Here is a 16761-nt window from a genome sequence, read left to right as displayed (position 1 = left end):
AATGTATAGTAAAGTTTATAATAACAAAACCTCGGCAACATTTAGTTCTTGGGTGAAAAACGCTGGTTTTATTTAATAAAAAAAAAACACTTTTTAGATAACTGGAAATGCTTCCTTTACGATATATATACTAAACTAAATGCATAGTAATATTTATCTCTTGCTAACCTGTGAATGAATGTTCCTTAGTACAGTATTGATATAGAAAATACATGAAAAAATAATTTTGAAGTGAAATTGTATAATAAATGATTGCTCAAATGTGTGTATGTAAACATGTTGTTTGACTTCTGAATAAAGTATACTTAAAAAACGATTTCTAACACTGCTCATAATAAATGAAAAAATTTCAAAATTCTCAATAACATAATTCTAGAATTTTTCAATTGAACATGTTCATTATGAAATAGATACCATTTCAAAAAATAGTTTCCTATCAATGGTTTTTCTTTATTTGTACTCTATAAGTAGTAAGTTTAGCTTTATAACAATTTCCAAAGGTAAACAAACATATAGAGAGTGCAACTTCTATACTAACATTAAACAACTCTATATTAAATGTGTGTAGAAAAGGAGATTGGGAAGTAGTAAGTGATAACATATGCTAACTGAAGTATTTAAACTAAATAATACATGAACATACACATACACAACATGTTAAAATATGAACTGATACTAAACCAAGTCACTACTACTACATGATGTCATAATGGTACAGACACAAGTTGATGCAAAGAGATGCAGAATATCACATGTAAACATATTAAGTAACAAAAACTACTTCTAACAATTCCTCCTTCGAAGAATCAAACATAAACCATCCAACTTTGGTTGTCGAGAAATATTTCCTTCTTTTGCTTTCCTCATTTCTTTCGTGGGTCTCTTGAAAAAACCTGATAAAAAAAATAAAATCGTAATTTAATAATAATGTTATACATCACATTATTAGGAGCTAATTTTGTTTGGGAAAAGAATCAAATATAGATTTTTTAGGAGAATTAAAAAAAGAAATATAGAAATATGCTTTTCTCTCTGATCATACCACCCAGGAATTGCTGCCATAAGATTAACAGTGACGATGCATTTGCACGACATATTCCACCTTCAGCAGTTTTGTAAATATTAATTACATCTGATACAAGGACATTTTTCTTGGTTACATAAACCTTTCTGTCTACACTTTCAAACTTTATGTGACAAAAAAATGTGATGTACCCATATATGAACATGATGATGTCATATCACTACCATATTTGGGAATATCACTACCATAATATGGGCACATCACACTTTTTTTGTCAAACTAGTTTGATAGTGTAGACAGAGGCTTGTAAATCAAAATACCAACTACCTGCTGACATTTTTTAATCAGAATTTCATTCAAAATGTACTGTTAGTAGTTAATTTTTTATTTTTTTCTATTCAAGATCCAACAGGGTATCAAGAAAAACACCAATACAGGATCGCCATAAATATACATAGAATGAAACCATTTTATTTTAAGAAATACCAAATGTTCATTCCAATCTTACCTTGTTGCGCTGTGGACATTTTGGGCAGTAGTTGGCCATGTGACCTAATTCATAACAATTGTAGCATCTTACTTGGCTGAAATTGCCACCATAAAATGAACGATGATCATTTGACCTGTTATAATGACTAATACAAACAAAATAAACAGTATTTTTACATTTACAAATGTTAGAAATCACACTATAAATATCAAGCACTGATCTCTGCATACAGGTGATATCACACATACAGGTGGTGATATCACACATACACATATATATTCTATATATATTCTAGACATTTTTTTAAATACTACACAGTAAAAAATTTGGATATTATATATACTGCACAGGTGGATTTAATAAAAGTATCTTAAATCACAGGTGCATATTGTTATTAGAATAATCACAGGTGGATATTATTATTAGAATAAACACAGGTGGATATTATTTATTTTATTTCATCAAAAAACCAACAGCAACAGAAGTTGCCACTTAAAGGTATTATTAGTATAAATGCATGTGGATATTGTAGATCGACTAATTTTGATATAGTATAAATACAGGTGGATATTTTAAACACAATTAAATATCATAATGCAGGTGGGTTTATTACAGATACATACAGAGGTATTAAAAACAAGAGGAAAAGTGTAATCCTTACCCAAAGTTCTTGGGTCTAATCTTGCGTTCCTTTATTTTGTCGACAAGTGCAGGGTGTGCAACATTATTATTGGAAACTTTCTCTTCAGCTGTTTTATCATCGAGTTGGTTGTTGACCAAGGGCCAGTCTTGCTCTAAAAGAAAACAAATTGCTATAACAAAATGCACATACAACAGGCCTTGTCTTTTGAATATTATAGGTGTGCTACAAATTACATTCAGGGATGCTGTAGGTGTGCTGTTTGTATTTTGGTGTGTAGAAAATTTAGCGTGTTGTAAATCGCACTCTTCAAGGGCAGTTTAGGAGTATGTTAGGTGAGTGATCGCACTCGCTTGCCTTAAAAGACAAGGCCCGATACAAATTAAGGAGTAAATGAGCAAAAATCCATGATTTAAGTACCATAGTTTACCTGGTTCAACTTCTTCTTCCAATGTTGGTTGCACCTCTTGAAAAGGAGCACTTGCGGTTATAAATGGTATCAAGGGAAATCCCATTGGCTGCTGAAGACCATGTATTACTGGCATTGTAGAAGGTATTGTACCGACCATAGCTGGGCTAGGCTGAGCCTCGGATATCATCAGGGCCATTGAATTCTGCACTGGCAAAATGTTTGCTAAATCAGTCATTGTGCTGATGGGTGGTCCAGTCATAGATATAGCAGAGTTTGGTCCTATAGGTATGATTCCTGGTACTTGTCCACTGACGTGTCCTCCTTGCATGGAGTGCATCATGGGTACATTATTGTTGGTTGATACAACTGACATTTTAGCATCTTCTTGGGCCTGCTGATTAGCCCTCCTTAAATCTTGTGAGGAAAAATGTTCAATAACATAGTAATGGGGGCATCATTCTGGGTAAAACAAGAGGGGTCAGTTGTCTTCAATGGGCATACACAGGAGCATATCACAGCCCTGCCAGTAAATAGCAATACAAATAATGCAATAATCGAAGGTCAGTAATGTGCAGTTAATATCACCAGAATCTACTATTGTTTGTAACATCATGATATTAGATACCAGATAATTTTCAAATGCAATTTAAAACTGTTCAAATATAACAGCATAACAATGAAGATCTTAATGATGTTACTTTAAGATTAATAATGATACTGAATGTAAAGCTTGTATATTTAAACAATTTAAAAAAAGACTTTACCAAGTTCGCAGGACCAGATTGTAACGTTCAGATTGTTTTCATGTACATTTTCATTGGGTAAAAGTAACGTGACATGAACAAATACACCATCTATAGCATCCTGAATCAAAAATAATAATACTGTACATATAAAAGTCTGAAATTTGACGGGAAACAAAATCAGTACTTTTAAAAAGAAACCAATTATAAGTATTGAACTTTAGGTAGGCTATGAATTCTGACCTGAATATGATTATCAAAGGCAAAAGTAATGAGGTGAACTTATAGTGCTGAACTAAATACAATCAACCCCTCCTTAATTGTACATAGGGAGGTATTTAGGCAACACACCTATTCAGGTGACACCAGTACTAACAGGACAGTTCTACAGTAGTATTACACACATTTGAGTCTTTTACTCACCACTTGGGCTCTAAGTTTCTTTCCAAATGCTTTTTCATGAAAAATGTTCGAAGAATGATGACTAAATTCAAATATGTTTCCTCTTGCAAGTGTACACTCCATTGCCTTAAAAAGATGATAAAATATGGTGCAATGAAGATTCAATTGGCTACAATAGGGGAACTTTCGGAGCTAAGACTCAATATATGGAAGTACTATTCAAATACAGTACGTTGATTTTGAGATTATTGCGTTGTTTGACCCAATTTCATCAATTCTAGATTCAGTTGGATTTGACTGGAACTTGATTTTACAAAGCTGGACGGCATAACAACAATAACTTGCATAAGTTCTAAATCTTAGGTCGTCGGAAATTGAAAACTCTGTATTATCAGAAGAATGGCATCTCTCCTGATCATAACAAATTAGAATGTGCGATTTAAATTAAATTATTATGGTGGTCAATAAAAGTTACAATTTATAGACAAATACAATCAAGACACAATGCTAATGCTGAACTTTTTACAACAGACTTTAATGAGAGACACTGAAAAACATTGATAGGCTTGTTATAAATATGTGTTTACAAAATAAGTGTAAATATACCTGAAATGGATAAACTGAGAATTTGCTGTCAAGGAATTTGATATGATCATGTGAAACTTCAGCTATTATTCCTGTGTCAACCAATCTAACTTGGATCTATAACAATAAATAAAACAGATATGCTGGTTATTATTGGTGGTGGTGGTATGGGGTGGGGTGCACAAGTCATTGATTCTCTCATCGAGGCACACCTCCTCTCGCTCACTCCCTCTTTACAACTGAACACAATTTGTACTCACAAATTCTTCATTAACTTTAATGATACGGGCTCGACTCCATTTACCTTCCTCTGTATTTACAGCAACAAGCTTACCACAATGAATATCAGATGGTGACAATATATCACTCGACAAGCTGGGTAAAGAAAACATTTTGGGCATGTTGATTAGAAAAGAGAATATGAAAATTGTAGTAATTAAAAAGCATAAATAAAAAGAATTATTACTAACCTCAATTCATTCAACATAGTAATGTATTTTCCTTGCTGTTTCTCATTGCGAACCATAACAACCCAAAATGTACCATCTGCTTTTAGATCGGTAACAACTTCTACATCAACAATTGTTCCAGCAACTAAATCATAACAAAAATGAATGTATACAGTTTTACATTTATTTGAAGTAATGAAAGGGAAAACTAGACAAGCTAGATGAACATAATAAAATGTTGAAATCAATTAACACATTAAGACAAATAATGTCTTTCCTTTACAAATTGTTAAAACTAAAAGGAAAACACAATTTGTATATTAAGAGCACCAAAAGAAAAGAAAACATTATTAATATAATTAACATGAAAATTAAATGAACAGAAATAGTTAAATCAAATAAAAAAGAACAATAATAAGACCGGTTGGCAGAACAAAAACCAAAAACCACCACAGATACTGATGAAACATAATATACATTTCTCTGCTTTCTTTTTATTTTAAATCACAAGTTCTTACCAATTTTGGTGTTAATATCTACTGGAGATTGTCTTCCAGTTTTCTTCAGAATACTGAAAAAAAAAACAAAAACATCAAAACCGTATTTGGGAAGATCAATTTACTGCTAGACAATTATTCTATTTCGGCTAAAAAAGAAAATACCTAATCTCGAGTTATACCTGAATTGAGGTTCGTTAACAGTATCAGTTTTATGACCTCCTCTGAAGTCTGATGGCAACTTCACCTTTGACATCAGTTGTCCTCCAATGTTCTTGAGAACACCACCGCTATCCTGTTCTCCAATAAGTATTCCTGATTCACAAAGCGAATCTGCCACATCGAAGGCTTCAAGAGTAGATTTTGAAAAGTTTTGCTGTTTAGGAAAACAGTCAGGATTAGCAAACTTGCAGAACTCTCTTTCTGCAACCACCATCGGCTCCACTTGTCCACTTTCCTCTCTTTGAGGTTGATGCTTTGAGCCATCACCAAAGAGTGTTAATAGCGTGTCAGTTTCCAGCTCATCAGGATGGCATGGCTGAAGTTGGTGGTTAATGTCAGTAATTCCCTGCTGTACTTGAGGATGATAGTACTGCATGTCACAGTTGCCGTCTCCTTTTGGGCTGAACCAAATACCAGTATCACTCGCACCTCTGTCAAACCCATCAGGATATTTGGCATACACAGTGACGCTGTTTGGTCGCTGCTTGTTTTTCAAGACATCTGCAAATGAAGGTGGGTTTACTGGTCGAAAGTGACTCTCGGGTGCATGCAATGCTCTAGTATTCCTTTCATGAGAAGTGTTTTCGGGTGGGGAGTTTCTTGGTACAAAAATGTTTGCATTTGGATTCATGTTGGCATTGTCTTCAGCAGAATTATCTCTTTTATCGGGCCAAGCAGGCATCTGATGTGAGCTTCTCTCTTTCTCTCTCTTATCAGGCCAAGCATGAATTTGAGGTGAGGCTCTCTCTCTGTCTTTCTCTTTCTTTTCAGGCCAAGAGGGTGAGGCTCTTCTTCCATCTCTCTCTCTCTTATCAGGCCAAGCAGAAAGTTGAGGTGAGGCTCTCTCTCTGTCTTTCTCTTTCTTATCAGGCCAAGCAGAAAGATGAGGTGAGGTTCTTCCTCCATCTTTCTCTCTCTTGTCAGGCCAAGCATGAAGTTGAGGCGAGGCTCTCTCTCTGTCTTTGTGTTGTTCAGGTTTATTGAGGATCTCACCAGTAGCACTTTTTCGTCCTTCATTTTTCTGAATATTTTCTTCAAGACCTTTCTTTTCTTTTTTGCTCTTTTTTGCTTTATCGCTCTTCTTGGCTCTTTTAGGATTTTCAATGTCTTTATTTTCGGTTTCCTGAAAAAGTTGTGGAGATGATCTTCTTGATCCCTTCTTAGGTTTTTCTTCTTGTCCCTTAGAAACTTTCTTTTTATCTTGTTTCCCAGCTCCAGCAAGTTCATCAGTACCTTCTGGTGTTGTTTGTTTTGGAAGTCTATTGTCATCGTGAGGTTCAGGTGTTGACGGCTTAGAGCGATCTCCTGCTTCTGGCTGTAATAATCGGAAATCTCTACAGGATATTGGATCCTATAAAATGAATATGAAAAATGTTTAAAAAAAAAGAAATATCCAAACTTGACAGGAATAGAAATCACAAGAGTGTAAGCATCTCTTATTTTAAATATACAAATTAGTCATGATAGTTTTATCATATGCCAGATAGCACTGCAGATTGGCCACACATTAATATGGTTATATTTTGTTTGTATTTATTTATTTATTTAATCACACTCTTGGTTACAACAAGACTAGCCAATTATATGTCATAATATGGACATTTCAGTTTCTTACCTTTTTCTTGTTATTAACCTCAATTACTATAAAAAAAGAAAAATAAAGAGACAAACATACTGTCATTAAATATGACCAAAATACAAGAAATAATCAATATTCAACAACTGCTCAGTATTAAGTTTTTAAATTAAACAACAATATAAATGATTTTTTCTTTATATAAAAACTCATTGGCAACATGGATTGGATCACTAAGCATGTAAAAGAAAAAAAACCAACACCCACAAAAAAACCAAAACAAACACAATCATTTCTGAACAAGGAAAAATAAATATAAAAAAAGAATGAAGTTAAAAGAATAAAACAATTGAACCAAAATGCAATTTCACAACTAAATTAATCTATAAAACTAAAACATACATAAAAAATGAAAACATTATTATTCAAATAAAATTTTGCAGGAACTGAAGAAAAAGAAAGGATTGTGCAATCGTGAATATAAAAATGTCTTACTCTTATTCTTCAACCTTTCCTTTACATCAATACCGGGATCTTCTCTCAAAATAAGATCAACAAGCAAAGTTGGAACTTCTCCATCATTCTGGATGACTTTTAGAACTGTACAATCCAAGGTTTTATCTTTAGTTAGACCAGTGAAATTCCAGCGAACATCGTAAGGCAAGTCTTCTGCAAGATCGTCAAAAAGACAGCACTTCACAGCCTGATAAAGAGAAGGGTACATTATAATTTGGTTAAAAGCTAAAGTTGAAATGATGTACAATGTACAAGGCAGTTTGAAAAAGACTGACAGCATGGTTAAATACAATTCGTCAAATGGCCGAACGGTTAAGGCGGGCATCATTTACCGTACCTAAAAGAGAGCCAATAATAGTTCTGGTGGTGGAAGTATTCTCGGATAAGGACTATAAACCATAGGTCCAATGTACATAATTTGCCTGTGTGCACAAGGTCATACATGGCTACAGTCGCGTGCACTTTAAAAAACACAGTTCATCATTCGAGATGAGTAGGGGGTTATATACAATATTACACAAATTACTATCTTTGGTCACACGCACCTAAAGACATAAAATAAAATATATTAATGCCCTTTTCACTCGTCTTCTGCGAGCTTTCACTTGGGAGCTTCAAAGTCTTTCTGTACTTTACAGAACCTTGTTTGACTAAAGTCACAGATAACATTTCTTCTTTATTTCTTAAATTATGTTTTCATAAAAGTGTTACATAACAGAGCAGTGAAAATGGTTCTTCTGTGTCATCAATTTTATGCCCTTTTTTTGGTTACTTTATGATATGACTTTGTTTATGTGTAAAGCACTTGTGTATTATGTTATTTATGTAATTTTGGTGAAAGATACCTGTATTGGAATAATCTGAAATTCTTTCTTCAACTCTTTAATACTTGTAAATGGCACCTCACTGTTATGTGCATAGTCCAACCAGCGTACAACTGCAGTGTTCTATAAAATTATGTTAGAAAATAAATCTTTAAAATGGTGTAATAATAATTTATGTAATTTTGTACAAATCATTTGTACAAAGGATAGTGATTGTAACAAAGCAATCGATGAAAAGTAAATTTACTTTATCTATTTTTGTTTTTTCCACCTTAGCACGATACCATCTGTTGTCTTCATAGCGTGCAATACACCACAGCCCTTCCTGAATAACAATTTCATTGGTTGAATTCAACAGAAGGTCCTCCCTGCAAATTATATTCAAAATAAGACAGTGACAATCTGCATGTTGGACTGAACTAAAATGTTTGTAACAATTCATTTTTTTCAAATACAAAAAATAATACCAACTTCGAAAGATATATCAGAACCTTTTTCAAATAAGAAGTAGATAAATTGATAAAAAAATATTTTTATTGAAATGTTTTAATAAAAGTTATGGTTTTTTGGATAACAGAGCAAACAGAATTTCTATGTTTTTTCTTAAAACAAATGATAATAAATGATACTTGACTTGACTTTATAATAATAATATCCTGGATTTATATAGCGCCTAATGTTGTGAAACCTGTAAGCGCTGAACATTATTACCGCAGTCATTTTTTTTATCAAACATGTATGGAAACATACTCCCATAATGCAACTAGTAATCAGCGCAAAGTTGTGTCTTGATTTAACCGGGTACCCATTTATACACCTGGGTGGAGAGAGGCAAACGTAAGTAAAGTATCTTGCCTACGGATACAAGCAATGCGGCGAGAGTTGGATTCGAACCTCGATCTCACGATCAGTATTCTAACGTCCAACACACTGTGCCACACACCCTCACTTTATTAAGCAATAAGAAGATGCAAGATTGATACCTTATTTTTCTTGCCATATCATCTAGTCTCTGCGTCATTTCTGGTGAGAAATCCCTGCTGCACCAGAAAATGCTACGACCATCCATGCGACTTTCGACAAACATCGACAGCTTATCTCCAGGCTGTTCAACGGTTGGTTGGTCATCTATGGCAGGTTTGGCATCATCTTGTGACAGGCTGATACTGCTAGCAAAATTTATAGGCAGTGCTAACATACAGGTGAAAGGCAGTGATGTAGTCATGTACTTTTGGTGGAACTGCTTAACATCAAACTTGCTCATCTGTAAGCCAGAAACACACGATTATATAAATTATACTACAGTAAAAAAAAAAAAAAAAAGGGAAAATGGGATCTAACAAGTTTATCATTAATAGTGGTGTCCTCTAAATAAAGTTTGGTCGTACTGTTAAAACATATGTTGCCCTATCGTTTGTTTCACAGGTAAGTGTTCTCTAAATAGGGGTGTCCCCTAAATAGAGGTTGACAGAAAAGTGTCCCCTGAATAGAGGTTGGCAGTGTTAAAACATAAATTCTCTGTTGTTTCTTCCACAGGAAAGTGTACCTTTAATAGGGGTAACCATTAAGGAGAGTTCCACTGTATCTGTATAATCATTATTTTATGCTTTCTTTCTTTGTCATTGTTTGAAGGCTGCCACATTATATATTCTCTTAAGCTTTAGCAGTTATATCTTCATACTAATAAATAGGAATACCTTTTCTTTAAATTCATTGACTATGGAGTCAGTCATGGCGCCCTCATCTTTTAAAGCTGCAGTTACATTCTCAGTGATCTATAACAAACAAAATAATAAAAAAGAAAAACAAAAATTCATTGATATGATAAATTTTATATATTTACCATAAGTTGACATTACATTTAATCTATCACAAATATTTAATTCATATCATTAAATGTTTTAATTTTTGCCATTTTTGTGGGGAAAATGTAGCTCTAGATCAGCCTGAAACATTAACAATACATTTGGCATTCGATTAAGACATTTCTCATTGAGTATTTATATATTTAGTTTAATATTTTGAATGTTAAGTACATACTCACAAAAAGCTTGCATTAATGATTACCTAAAATAAAAACATTAATATTCATGATAAAACAAAAGATGTTTAAAGCCAGTCATAGCCAACCTGATCATGTTCTTTGATTAAACTGTTTATAGCTTCTTCACAAGCTGCATAGCTTGACACTTTTTCTTTGGCAGCATCTCTAACCTGCTTTGCAAGACTCTCTTCAAAACTCTTGAGAGACTGATGAGCTTCTGTAATGACCTTGTGAATCTGCAGAACTTTAGATTCCTCTCTGACAATAGCATATGAAAAAATAAAATGTTCATCAATTACGTCAAAAATATAATCAAATAATGGTTGAAAATTTACCTTTAACCTGCTACATTTAAAGCACAATTAGGGATTAAAAAAACTAAAGCTCTGTCTACACTATCAAACTTTATGTGACAAACAATGTGATGTGCCCATATATGGACATGATGCTGTCATATCAATACCATATCTAAGCATATCACTACCATATTTGAGCACATTTTTTGTCACATAAAGTGTTGATAGAGCTTTGACAGAGTTTGACAGAGCTTTAAGTTAGGTGAAGTGAAACAAGAAATAGACCTCCAATGAACAGTAGAATCCTGTTAAAGTGAACTACAAGATCCCAACAAACTGTTCCATTAATATGGAAGTCTCCTGAAAAGGGGTTGGTTGTAGTATTAACATTGTATCCCATTAAAAACAAACTCGAAATGAGGCCTTACAGTTCTGAAATATCTGTCCTAATGAATTTCATCTCGTAGAGACTTGCTTGTAGGTAAGCCTTATCCCTGAAAGAAAATGATGACAATGTGAGTAAAAACAATATAATCTACTAACCATTCAAAACAAACATTTGGAATATCATAATGACAATGTCACTTTTTCTGAATTTGATGTACTTTATTAGTACTATAACAGAAATTGATTAGAAATAAGTAGCATTATACTCTTTCTCACAACCAACTTTATAACAAAGAAGGAAAAATGTTATGCAATATTAAACTTACAACTTGAAGTTTTTTAGCTGATCTGATAATTTGCATATTGACTTCTGTGAATATCAAATAATTTTTAATTAATAAACAGAAAATGAATAACAGAAATACACACATTATAGAATAATCAATAAACTTAAATAAAAATGTTATACAGTGGTTTAATTTATTAGATAACAAAATACTGATGATAACATGTGATGTTGACATTCTTGTTTTTTTTGTTGAATAAAAGTTTAGGAAAATACTGACTGGTCAATGAGTTACCTTGAAGGCAATTGATCTGACATTGTGGTTCTGAAGAAATCCCTGATGAATTAGTTTGTTGCATTCCTCACAAAGTGGTAAGGCACCTACAAATATTTAACAAAAATAGATTAACATACAAGGTAATAAATCAACATCTCTCGCTCACACTACACTCACTGTGGTCCTACACAGGCACAATCAGTAAATTGCTAAGTCGGACATCAAGGAAATGTTATGATCTTCCTCCAACAAGCATTTATTATATCACCTAGATAAACCCATAAACTTAATGACACATGCTGCAATAGGTGAATTTTAACACTTATGGACAGTGTCCTCCATGTTGTGTCAAGAAGGAGAGAAAGGCATGCAGCCTCGCCTCCTCCTGCTGAGCTGTGTGTCCATAGGAAATACGATACGAGGAGGCTCAACAACTGTAAAAAGAATCAACTGTATAAAAAGTTATCTAACCTATTTCTTGTCCACCAGCACAATTCACACAATCGATAACTGCCAGTTGTGTTATGCACCGTGCACATTTAGTATCTTCTGCCATTTTTACCTGTTAAACTTAGCGCGAGATTTACACCTAGGCCTAGGCTACTTCTCGCTCTTCCAACGCTTGTCAAAAAAATGTGCTTTTTAGGATTTTATTTCACCATTGATAACGCCCTCATCGGTCAAAAACTTTTAATTTAATAAGCACACATGGCTCTGGTGTGCTTATTAAATTAAAAGTTTATATATATATATATAATATATGGCTCTGATCTTTGCTCTCATGTACACCTCTCCATCAGCCCTCTATATAATGTAATTCCAAATAGTAAAACATATGCTTAAAATGTTACATTTCATTAATCTAGTCAATCAATCAAACAAACATATTCAAAATAAATGTTCTTCATAATTATCTGCTTTATTCAATGCATGTTTTTACAAAATATTAAAATACAGATCAGTGATTACAAAATGAAGTTTTATTTAAAATTTAAATCTATTTTAGGTGAAGTGAATCCCACTTCAAAATCATTTACATGTTTTTTAGTGAATTATTTTAGTTTAGTAATAAAATATATGTGCATCTTTGTTGCCTGGATGCACAGGAAAATTAGTCCTAGTCAGTAAAACAAAGGCAACAACTACTAAAGTACAGTCAACTCTCCCAATACTCGATGATTTTGGCATGGTATTCATAATGCGTTTTTAATGGTTTTAGACCTCAAGAAATGTTTGGTTTTGGGAGAGTTTCAGGTTTTCAGAGAGTCCAGTATTGGGAGAGTTGTCTGTAGTATGAATGTCCTATATTTATTCTACAAAGGTAAACACTCCGTCCAAACCATAGAGGACATACAATTTGTTTAAAATAAATAATAGAGGGTGTTACAGAATTTCAGAAAATCGTGTACATCAGCATCTATAGTAAACAATAGGTATGGCTGTCAGTTTCCAAGCATGAAATGGTCAATACTTTCTTCTTTATTTAACAAAAAGGCCGAACAGTAGCTGATTGAGCCTATCTTATAACAATACTATTGAGTGATTTTTTATTACACCTTATTTATAGAGGGTGACCTTAAACAGCATATGCTGAAAATCAAGGGGCCCTCTAGATGAGTGACAGTGGCTGTGTGTATACTAGGTTCTTCTATTTGTATTATCCAGTATTTACACAATACCGAATAATACAATTTCCACGTATTTCACGCATTCTACCGCAATGACGTAGTATCGTCAAACTGGAGCGAGTATTACTGTCCATACGCAAGCTAGTGTAGTTCTTCAGATCATCCTCAATACAGAAAAACACACCTATAAGTAAAAGGAATAAAATATAAAAACATAAAGCTCTGTTTACACTGGCAAACTTTATGTGACATCACTACCATATTTGGGCACATCACACTTTTTTTGTGAAACTAGTTTGGCCACTGAGCTCATCTAGCCAGGATAGGAACTCGTAACAGTCCTTTGATCTTATGTCTGGCTGCCACAAATACCAACAGTACTGGACTACAGTATATGTATATAATCCCTGCTGCATGCGGTGTCTGTTAAAGGGGCGTGGAAATGATCGTGTTGCAGCCACAGATAAACCCTTTAATCTCCAGAGCTCAGCATCCTGTTGTTAGATTGCTTAGGGTAAACATACCTTTAGTGTCTTTGGTTTCTTGTGTTTTATACTTCTTGTATTTCTTGATGTCCTTGCTGTTAAGAGAATGAGTCGGATGTTTCAGGAATGTGTACTTGGCTTGAACAGCCTTATTAATACCATCCACCACTGTATTCACTGTTGCATAAGGTAAGCGTCCCTTCATGTACCTGTAATATAATTTGAACGTACGATGTACAGTATAAAATTTCAAAAAGTTTTACCATATTTATTTGAATAAACGCAACAATGATTAATTTTAAAATGTCGAGCAGCGTTATTTCTTGTTTATCTTTACATAAAGCAAGGATTTTTATTTTTTTTTTCACCTTATTTATAGAGGATGACCCTAAACAGCGTATGCTGACAATCAAGGAGTGTGACAGTAGCTGTATGCATACTAGTACACCGGGGTAACCCCTACTTATCTCGAAAGATGTACTAGGTTATAAACCATATCTTACTTTGGAACACTGTTATATTCCTCAACTGTAATGTAGTTCATGTTGCAGACAACTTTCTTAAATGTTTTACTGGACCCTCTTTTAACTTCTTCTGGTTGATTCTTATTTTCTTCATTCTTTGGTTTCAATACGGCACTTAAAAAAAATATAAAACAATAACTTGATCTACTGTAATGAATATTATTTCTTTCAAGGTATACTTATATTTTATTTATTTTTTTACAACAATATTTGATACATTTGAACCTCATACCCTTTAAGTTAGCCGATACTTGCTAATATGCATGTACTTCACAGCATTCTAGTAATTGTAAAGCTTGGTTCCCACTAGGATTCGACGCAAGGACGTAGATGCAACGCAAGCGAGTTGACCAATCACACGCGACTGTTCGAATAATCCATCGCTTGAGATTGGTCAAATCACTTTTACGTTACGTCCTGGCGTTGTGTTCTAGTGGGAACCAAGCTTTAATGTAATGTATTTATATACTATTAAATTATTAAAAAATGCTGGTTCAGTAATGACTTTTAGTTTTTATATAGACACTGTAATCGTCAAAACCTTTCGAGTGAGATAAATTCGAATTTTAGAGTGTTCCAATAGCACTGATTACATAGCAATTTTAGATGAGTGTCTGCTTAGTTTGCATAGGGCCTTGTAGTAAAATAAAAAAGGTGATAATTTAAAGCATTACCTTTGTTTCTTTTCTGTTTCTATCTTTTGTAGTCCAGGCAATTGAGATGGAATATTCTCTGACATGTGCTGTAGTAAAGTATTCTGAGATTTCAACTCTTCAGACAGCATCTAAAAAATAAGTTACTGACAATGTTTTTTAATGAATTTAGGCAAAAGGTTTGTTTTCATCCTGTATATAGTTTTAGGCATGCACACAGGAGGACCTACCATAAAAGCCTCTTTGGGACATAGAGCCATTGTTTCTGTTACAAAGTTATTGAATTGATAGGTGTCTAATGCAGTGATTCAGGGCAGAAAAAACAAAAACAGAACACTATGGATAACCCACTACTCTTTCTAAAAGATGCACCGTGTGAACATGATTTGTTTACTCAACTCTTTAATGTTAATTTTGACAATGTATAATACCGCTAAAAAACAAATGAGACTTAAGCCTCGTTGGGACATAAAGCCATACTTATTATTGTTGATAGGGGTGTCCAATGCAGTGATTCAGGGCAGAAAAAAAAACAAAAACAGAACACTAGGGAAAATCCACTACTCTTTCTAAAAGATGCACCGTGTGAACATGAGCCAGAGATTGAACTCTTTAATGTAAATAAATGAGACTTAATTCCTTATCCTAGAAAATTTGTTCTACCATCAAAAATATGGAGTGCATTGAGTATGTGCCGTTGGGCCAGTAACTCAATCTCAATTGGAGTCTTTAAAAAGAAGTAATGATTAGCACCACGTTTTGGTGCTGTTTGTAGTGTCTATACCTGCACATTCTCTCTCCTGTGACAAATTACCTTTGAATGCGCAAGCTGTTCTTTCTGGTTTTTAAGACATTCTTTCATTTGTGCAATTGTTGATTCTAGAATTAAAAGCTCATGATTGACAGTAACCAATACATCTTGAACTTCCGACTCTTGGCCTGAGAATGAGAGTATTCAAATTACAGTAAATTAAACTATGGCTAACAGAGCATTATTTATTACCAATTCTAGTATTAATTTCCACTTGATGCATTTCTTATAAGAATTAATATATAATAATAGTTACACATAGAGAGAGTAGTTTATGTATGAGATGTTACAATTGTACAAAATACTTACAAATATTTGACATCTGCATGCATTTGTTCAAATTTTCTAGTTTATTCAAGAAATGTTCCTGTAGCTGTTCCACAGTTTCAGACTCCATGACTCAAATCTGAAACCTAAAATTTAAAGATTTTTTAATATTAATAATGTCAATAATTCCAAATGAATTTTGATCTGGTTATATTGTCTTATTGAGCAGAAAATACTCACACATTCTTAAATTAAATCTTATTTTTATCAATTCAATAAACCCAACCGAATGAAATTGCACCTAGGTAATTAATTAGAGGGCGGCCTACTAGAGTACTAATCAATGTCTGTACATCATCTGCCTAGGCCTACAACAGAGTATAGGCTAGCCTAGACTAGTTAGGCCTAGGGCCCCTTCTTGGTTGGGCATCTAGGCTCTACAGTCTAGTTAGGCCTAGCTAGTAAGCCCTAGCCTAGGCCTAGCCTAAATAGTAAAAGACTAGCCTAAACTAGGCTAACTAACTAAAAAAGCCTACTAACTAGGGCCTACAAGTACTGTACTTAGCTATAGATTGGCCTCTGTTTATAATAACACACTGTCAACACTAGGCCTATATACATACCGATTGTTAATTTAAAAACGATGAATGAGTTAAATTAAACAAATTTGAGGGATAATTTTACGGACTTTTCAAAAACTTAAAGAATTACCGCTAAACAGAT

At 33.5% G+C, this 16761-nt stretch overlaps 2 protein-coding genes across 5 annotated transcripts; both read right to left on the bottom strand.

Annotated features, from left to right (window-relative positions):
* Positions 1-23: 23 nt before the first annotated feature.
* LOC144845793 (uncharacterized) lies at positions 24-12290 on the bottom strand. Of its 3 annotated transcripts, XM_078703231.1 has the most exons (23): positions 12142-12290; positions 11689-11774; positions 11434-11477; positions 11149-11214; positions 10511-10682; positions 10078-10155; positions 9364-9644; positions 8628-8748; positions 8402-8503; positions 7536-7743; positions 7080-7105; positions 6353-6815; positions 5425-6244; positions 5264-5316; positions 4767-4890; positions 4557-4671; positions 4318-4413; positions 3733-3837; positions 3331-3430; positions 2585-2980; positions 2176-2308; positions 1533-1659; positions 25-893 (listed from the first exon to the last, which is right to left on the bottom strand). In XM_078703231.1, the coding sequence occupies exons 1-23, from the start codon at positions 12224-12226 to the stop codon at positions 864-866; spliced, it is 3831 nt and encodes a 1276-aa protein (XP_078559357.1). In that variant the 5' UTR covers positions 12227-12290; the 3' UTR covers positions 25-863. The 3 variants fall into 3 exon arrangements, with proteins under 3 accessions (XP_078559356.1, XP_078559357.1, XP_078559355.1); XM_078703230.1 differs by having other exon boundaries at positions 24-893; positions 1533-1608; positions 5425-6815; XM_078703229.1 differs by having other exon boundaries at positions 26-893; positions 5425-6815.
* A 278-nt stretch (positions 12291-12568) lies between these two features.
* LOC144844633 (SKA complex subunit 1-like) lies at positions 12569-16757 on the bottom strand. Of its 2 annotated transcripts, none has more exons than XM_078701632.1 (7): positions 16662-16757; positions 16081-16184; positions 15775-15899; positions 14982-15091; positions 14287-14421; positions 13823-13992; positions 12569-13482 (listed from the first exon to the last, which is right to left on the bottom strand). In XM_078701632.1, the coding sequence occupies exons 2-7, from the start codon at positions 16166-16168 to the stop codon at positions 13328-13330; spliced, it is 783 nt and encodes a 260-aa protein (XP_078557758.1). In that variant the 5' UTR covers positions 16169-16184; positions 16662-16757; the 3' UTR covers positions 12569-13327. The 2 variants fall into 2 exon arrangements, with proteins under 2 accessions (XP_078557758.1, XP_078557759.1); XM_078701633.1 differs by having other exon boundaries at positions 16081-16177; positions 16662-16752.
* Positions 16758-16761: the final 4 nt, after the last annotated feature.

The sequence above is a fragment of the Antedon bifida genome, chromosome 6 (assembly GCF_963402885.1).
Source record: "Antedon bifida chromosome 6, ecAntBifi1.1, whole genome shotgun sequence".
Classification (NCBI taxonomy): Eukaryota; Metazoa; Echinodermata; class Crinoidea; order Comatulida; family Antedonidae; genus Antedon; species Antedon bifida.
Note: the sequence above shows the minus strand (reverse complement) of the source record. Positions and strands in the feature narration are given on the sequence as shown.

What these genes read in the sequence shown, in the direction of transcription:
- LOC144845793 (XM_078703229.1), bottom strand. Translation starts at nt 12,226, where the DNA reads ATGGCAGAAGATACTAAATGTGCACGGTGCATAACACAACTGGCAGTT. An exon ending in CAGCTAAAAAACTTCAAGTT is followed by an intron (nt 11,215 to 11,433) that starts GTAAGTTTAATA and finishes ATTTTCTTTCAG; the next exon opens with GGATAAGGCTTACCTACAAG. An exon ending in AAAAAACAAAAATAGATAAA is followed by an intron (nt 8,504 to 8,627) that starts GTAAATTTACTT and finishes ATAATTTTATAG; the next exon opens with AACACTGCAGTTGTACGCTG.
- LOC144844633 (XM_078701632.1), bottom strand. Translation starts at nt 16,168, where the DNA reads ATGGAGTCTGAAACTGTGGAACAGCTACAGGAACATTTCTTGAATAAA. An exon ending in GAATATAACAGTGTTCCAAA is followed by an intron (nt 13,993 to 14,286) that starts GTAAGATATGGT and finishes ATTATATTACAG; the next exon opens with GTACATGAAGGGACGCTTAC. An exon ending in AGAAACCAAAGACACTAAAG is followed by an intron (nt 13,483 to 13,822) that starts GTATGTTTACCC and finishes TTTTACTTATAG; the next exon opens with GTGTGTTTTTCTGTATTGAG.